The sequence below is a fragment of the Camelina sativa genome, chromosome 15, assembly GCF_030686135.1.
Source record: "Camelina sativa cultivar CO46 ecotype springtype chromosome 15, ASM3068613v1".
Taxonomy (NCBI): Eukaryota; Viridiplantae; Streptophyta; class Magnoliopsida; order Brassicales; family Brassicaceae; genus Camelina; species Camelina sativa.
Genome location: NC_141894.1, coordinates 13306197 through 13313192, shown reverse-complemented (window position 1 = coordinate 13313192; position 6996 = coordinate 13306197). Strand labels below are relative to the sequence as shown.

The 6996-nt window shown below is 39.9% G+C and overlaps 1 protein-coding gene across 1 annotated transcript; it reads left to right on the top strand.

Annotated features, from left to right (window-relative positions):
• The first annotated feature begins 281 nt into the window (after positions 1–281).
• Positions 282–6989, top strand: LOC104746743 (protein NETWORKED 1A). Its single transcript, XM_010468267.2, has 4 exons — positions 282–445; positions 1179–1436; positions 1535–5568; positions 5731–6989. Exons 2-4 carry the CDS (start codon positions 1337–1339, stop codon positions 6793–6795), a joined length of 5199 nt encoding a protein of 1732 aa, XP_010466569.1. The 5' UTR covers positions 282–445; positions 1179–1336; the 3' UTR covers positions 6796–6989.
• The last annotated feature ends 7 nt before the right edge of the window (positions 6990–6996 follow it).

The following is a 6996-nucleotide window of genomic DNA, read 5'->3' as shown; positions in this document are numbered from 1 at the left end:
TTCCATGTTTACATTATATTCACTTTTTATGGTTCTGTTGACGTTGCAAGTCACTTTTTTATGGACAAAAAAAAAAAAAAAAAAAAATAAGTTTTCTACCCCTAATTAATTCTCATTAATATCATTACTATTCAACGTTGCAATTTCCAAAACAAATCTCATTCATTATTAAGCTAAAAAGAGGATTTTAAAAAGGGTAAGAAAACTATTTTTATATAGTAGTAAAAAAAAAAAGAAAAGAAACTAAACTACTGTTGTGCGTCAAATCATTCTCATCTTTTATTTTTGTCGCACAAAAAAGAGTTTTCCAAATCTAAAAAGAATATAATTGCAGAAGACACAAAGAGAGAGAGAGAGAAAGAGAGCTGTTGGAGTGTGAAAGAGAGAAGACAATGAGATGACTTTCACTATCATTTTGCAGCCATTCTCTCAATCTCTTCCTTCGGTATGTTTCTTCTTCTTCTCTCTCGGCTTTGCATTTTTCGTACTATTAGAATTTGTTCTTACTTCGATATCTCTTCTTTGTTCTGACACTTCACTTGTAAGATACTTGTTTGGTCTCGTTTCCGATTTGTACATTTTGGATCCAATCTACTCAGCGAGTCATTTTGTCTATCTGTCTCTACTCTCTAAGAAAGACTCCATCTTTTTGAGTTTCTGTAGCTACCCATTTGCTCTTTTCTGGTAAATTTGATCTGAAAAAAAAACTCGACAAGTTATACTTTTTTTGGTTCTTCAGTGTTACATTTTTTTTATTTGTGTGTGTTAAATCTGCAGTTTTGAGCCTCTTACAAACGTTGCGGTTGGTGTCTAGTCTGATTCTAGTTTTCTATTTTTATTTTTCTTTCACTAAACCAAAAAAAGTCTTGGTTTTTTTTTCCTCTGTTGTTTGATTTTTCTGGTTTTACTTGGATGCTTTGTTTATTACTACATTGTTGTTAAGTGATCTCTTGATTTAGTATTTTTGACTAATACTTTTTTTTTTTTTGGAGATTCTTTGTATCTGTATGTGTTGGAATGTAATTTTTGTTTGCTTTCTCTCAAGATTCAGTGTTTGTAGTCCTTATTCTAAAGACCATAATAAGTTAGAGATCTTGAGTCTGCTTCTGTTGACCCTTATAGTGTGGCATTGTTTTGTTCTATTGATTCCTCTTATAATGTGGCATTGTTTGCTTCAGTTTTGTAGGTGAAAGCCTGAGGTAGACAGAGATAAAAGAGCTCTTCAGTTTGGAATATAATTTAGTAGAGATTGATTCTGGCCTGGAATCCTTACCTTGGACTTGACCACCCTTGGGTGAAGTCTAAACCACTCTTTGTGCTTCTAGCAGCCGGTGTCATGGCTACTGTGTTGCACTCTGAGTCCAGGCGGTTATACTCCTGGTGGTGGGATAGTCACATTCCCAAAAACTCTAAATGGATTCAACAGAATCTTTCAGGTGCCTCTCTCTCTCTCTTCCTCAAAGTTTTTGGTGATTGATTTGTTCCTTAAACGGTTATTTAACGGTAAAAAGAATTGAACTTTTGCATGATGCAGATATGGATTCCAAAGTGAAGGCAATGATCAAACTCATCGAAGAAGATGCAGATTCTTTTGCAAGAAGGGCAGAGATGTACTACAAGAAACGTCCAGAGCTAATGAAACTGGTGGAAGAGTTCTACAGAGCTTATCGTGCGTTAGCAGAGAGGTACGATCATGCGACTGTGGAGCTCCGCCATGCACATAAAACCATGGCTGAGGCGTTCCCTAACCAAGTGCCTTTCGACATGCTTGAGGATTCTGCTTCATCGTCTTGTTCTGAGCCACGTACACCTGAGAAAATGCCACCACGAAACCAGCCATTTTACGACTCTGAAGACCTGCAAAAGGACAGTGCCACGAGTAAAAGGGGGTTAAGTCAGCTGACTGAGTACTTAGGAAGTTCTGAAACAGAAGTTGAAAGCTTGAAGAGAACATTGGTTGAGCTTGGGGCTGAGAAGGAGGCCTTGAATCTTCAGTATCAGCTGAGCTTGAACAAATTATCCAAACTGGAGAAAGACCTTGAGGTTGCTCAAAAAGATGTTAATGGACTTGATGAACGTTCTAGCAAAGCTGAGATTGAGACTAAGATACTTTCAGAAGCCCTTGCAAAACTTGAAGCCGAGAGGGATGCTGCGCTTCTCCGATGTAATCAATCCATGCAGAAAATAGCGGATTTGGAGGAATATTTTGCTCAAGTACAAGAAGATGTGAAGGGGTTCACCAACCGAGCAACTAAAGCAGAAACAGAAGTGCAGAGTCTCAAGAAAGAGCATTGTAGATTGCATTCTGAGAAGGAGGCTGGCTTAGCTCAATATAATCGATGCCTAGAGATGATATCTGCGCTAGAGAAGAAGGTTAGAGAGGCCGAAGAGAATGCTCAGATGTTTAGTGATAAGGCTGCAAAAGCAGAAGATGACATTAAAGCGTTGAGACATGAACTTATGAAGGTGAATGAAGCGAAGGATGGTTTGAGTCTTCGGTACCATCAGTGTCTGGAAACCATATCTATGCTAGAGAAAGAAGTTTCTCATGCTCAAGACAATGCCAAAAGACTGAGTAGTGAAGTTTTGGCTGGAGCTGCAAAACTGAAGACTGTAGAGGACCAGTGTATTCTTTTGGAGAGCTCAAATGAAACTTTGAAGCTAGAAGCAGATGGTTTAACACACAAATTAGCAGCTAAGGATCAAGAGATTTTTCAGAAGCAAAACGAGCTTGAGAAGTTTCAATCGTTAATCCAAGATGAGCATTCTCGATTTATAGAAATCGAAGCCAGCCTTAAGAGTTTGCAAAGCGTGTATTCTCAGTCCCAAGAGGAACAAAAGGTTCTCACTTCAGAACTTCAAAGCAGAATCGGCATGTTGAAGGACTTAGAGACTCGTAATCAAAAGTTGGAAGGGGATATCAGCTCAGTCGAAGAAGAAAATCTAAACTTAAGCAAACTAAATGATTCTTCTATGATCACCCTGGAGAGTCAGCAAGGTGAGATCCATAGCTTGAAGGAGATAAAAGAAAAACTTGAGGAAGAAGTTGCAAGACAGACTAACCAAAGCAGTGCCTTTCAAGAAGAGGTCTGTCGTCTGAAGGATGAAATTGATAGCTTGAATAGGAGGTATCAAACGATAATGGAGCAAGTGAAGCTCGCAGGATTTGATCCCGAATCACTTGCCTGCTCTGTGAGGAAACTACAAGACGAGAACTCAAAGCTGACTGAGTTATGTAACCACCAGAGAGATGATAAAGATGCTCTTACTGAGAAGCTGCGTGAAATGGATAGCATTCTAAGGAAGAATGTTTCTTTGGAGAAATTGCTTCTGGAATCAAACACCAAACTAGATGGTTCTAGGGAGAAGACGAAGGATCTGCAAGAAAGATGTGAGTCTTTACGACGAGAGAAATCTGAGTTTATTGCTGAGAGAGCTAATCTGCTTTCTCAATTGCAAATCATGACTGAGAATATGCAGAAGCTCTTGGAAAAGAACTCGTTATTGGAGACATCCCTTTCTGGTGCAAACATTGAGCTACAAGGTGTTAGAGAGAAATCAAAATGCTTTGAAGAGTTCTTCCAGTTGCTCAAAAACGATAAGGCCGAGCTTATAAAAGATAGAGATTCTCTTCTCTCTCAGTTAAATGCAGTTAAGGAGAAGCTAGGAGTTTTGGAGAAGAAGTACACTGAATTGGAAGGAAAATATGCTGATCTGCAGAGGGAAAAACAATTCAAGAATCATCAAGTGGAAGAGTTAAGAGTCTCACTTGCCACTGAGAAGCAAGAGCGTGCTAGTTACGAAAGATCAACTGACAGCAGATTGGCTGATCTTCAGAGCAACGTGAGTTTTCTTCGAGAAGAATGTCGCTCAAGGAAAAAGGAGTTTGAGGAAGAGCTTGACAAAGCTGTAAATGCGCAAGTCGAGATCTTCATCTTGCAAAAGTTTATAGAAGACTTGGAGCAGAAGAACTTTTCTCTCCTGATTGAGTGCCAGAAATATGCTGAGGCATCAACATTTTCAGAGAAACTCATTGCTGAGCTGGAAAGCGAGAATCTTGAGCAACAGATGGAAGCAGAGTTTTTGGTGCATGAGATTGATAACTTCAGGGGTGCAATTTATCAAGTGTTTAAGGCACTTCAAGTTGAAGCAGATTGTAAGACAGCTGACCAGAAGGTTGCAAAAGAGAGAATCCCCGTTTCACGTGTCTTGGGTGACATTAAAGAACTAAAATGTTCACTCTCTAGCGCTGAATATGAGACGCAGCGACTTGTGATTGAGAACTCTGTGCTCTTATCTCTACTTGGACAGTTCCAATCAGATGGCATGAAAGTGGAATCAGAGAAACGTGTTGTAGAGAAAGATCTGGAGACGATAGTACATCGCTATGGAATGCTGAAAAAGGATAGGCTCGAGCTATTGGAGATGAACCGGCAGTTGAAATCAGAACTGGTCGACAGAGAGCAGCGGGAGCTAGAGTTAAGAGCTGAACTACAAACTGAGCATTTAAAGTTTGAGAGTCTGCATGAGTCATACATAGCTTTGCATCAAGATCACTCAAATGCTCTCAACAAAAACCAAACTTTGCTTCTGAAATTCTCAGAACTTAAAGGTGAGATGTGTATACTTGAAGAAGAAAACGTTGCAGTTCTTCAGGAAGCTCTTGCCTTGAACAGCATGTCTGTGGTTTACCAGTCCTTTGGGTCTGAAAAAGTTGAACAGGTTGACGCTTTTGCTGAAAACTTGTCTAGTTTACAAGACATCAATATTGGCCTGAAGCAGAAGATTGAGACACTGGAGGAGAAGTTAAAAGGGAAAGAGGTGGACAGTCAGGAGCTTAATAGCAAGCTGGAAAAGTTACAGGAAAGCCTCGAAGAAGCCAGTGAGCTAAATGATCTCTTAGATCATCAAATTTTAGATAAAGATGAAATCTTGAGACAGAAGGCGATGGAGCTCCAAGAAGCTGAAGAGATGCTCAAGGCTACACATATTGTAAATGCTGAACTGTATGAAGCAGTTGAAGAGCTCAGGAAAGACTGTAAAGAATCTAGGAAAGTGAGGGGAAATTTAGAGAGGCGGATTACTGAACTGTGTGACCTTACTGGGAGACAGGATGAAGAGATTAAAAACCTTCGCAGTTTGAAGGAGAATTTGGAGTCGGAGGTAGAGTTGTTACACAAAGAAATCCAAGAACACAGAGTACGAGAGGAGTTCTTGAGTTCAGAGCTGCAGGAGAAAAGCAATGAGTTTGGACTTTGGGATGCGGAAGCAACATCTTTTTACTTTGATCTACAGATTTCAGCTGTCCGTGAAGTCTTGCTTGAGAACAAAGTTAAAGAACTCACTGGAGTTTGTGAAAATCTCAAAGATGAAGCTGTTACAAAGACCACAGAGATAACACAAATAAAAGAAACAGTTGGATTCTTGGAATATGAAGTGACTGAGCTGAAGAATCAATTGTCTGCCTATGATCCTGTGGTAGCATCTCTGGCAGAAGATGTCAGGTCTCTTGAGCAAAATGCCCTGTCTTTGTTGAAACTCCCTGCACCAGCTGATCGTCACAGCGAGGTAAACTTATTCCCATTCCTTCTATATGACATCTTACCGGTTCATGAAACTTGATTACCTTTACTAATTGACTGATTTTACTGACCACGTTAGTGGCTTCCATTTGTTGAAACTGTGCCTTTTTGCATGTATGCACCTCTTAATATCTTCCAATTTTCTCAGGGCGTTCAGAATGATGAACATCCAGAAGCAGCAGTCTCTCAAGAAGAAGGACATAGCAGTACCAACCTAGACAGTGGATTTGTGCTTTTGCAGGACATGAAAACAAGAATCAAAACCATTAAGAAAGCAGTTGCTGAGGAAAAAAAGAGGCGTGGTAAGCTGAGAAGACGAAACTCTTCTCACAGAAGCAGAGACCGCAAGCTGTATGAAGAGATTGAACTTGAGGACCAATTCTCAGGTGAAATCAGACAGCCTAGATCACCTGCGATGACTGAGTTGAAAAATGGTTCATTGATGAAAGACATTCCCCTTGATCAAGTTGCAGACTCGACGTTCTATGGAAGAAGCCGGAGAACTAGTCGTGGTTCTAGTGACCAGATGCTTGAATTATGGGAAGAATCTGCTGAACCAGAATCCAGCATTAAGTCTCTGATCACCAATAAAAACTCAAAGAAGCCTCTCATCCCCCGTCTTCATCGCAGAAGCAGGAACCCCTCCATTGAATCACAGTCTGAGAAAATGGTTGGAGTTGTTGACAAACTAGAGTTATCTAGAAGCACTGAGGACAATGCAAAGATTTTGGAGAGACTTTTGTCTGATTCTCGAAGATTGGCAAGCCTCAGAATCAGCCTAAGAGATCTTAAAACCAAGCTGGAGATGAACGAGAAGCCAGGCAAGTTCACTAACCCTGATATTGCTAGAGTGAAGAAACAGCTGAAAGAAATGGAGGAAGCCATCTTTCAGCTAACAAACACAAATGAGATTCTTTCGAATGAAATTGAGGAGACCGGAGATGCCAGAGATATATATAGAAAAGTGGTTATAGAGAAGTCAAAGAATGGGTCTGAGAAGATTGAGCAGTTGCAGCAAGAAATGCAGAACATTGAGCGAACAGTGCTAAAGCTTGAAGAGGGAGCATCAAAGAGTAAAGGAAGGAAAAAATTCTCTGAGAGTAGGACAGTGATACTCTTGAGAGACATTATCCATAAAGGTGGCAAAAGGACAGCAAGAAAGAAGAAAAATCGTTTCTGCGGCTGTATGAGATCGTCGGGTAATGAAGAGTAGGGTGGATAATAACGTAACAGCATCTATCTAGTCACTATCTATTTTTCACTTTAATCATGGAACTGACTCTAGGAGTACTTGTGGAATGGTTTCTGAAATATTTATTAGAGCAAATTAGTAAAACCTTGTAGCTTCTGCTAATGTGTACGTATCTGGTTTGACTCTTTAATGTTTCAAACTTAGTGTTTCTCAAAGTCTATT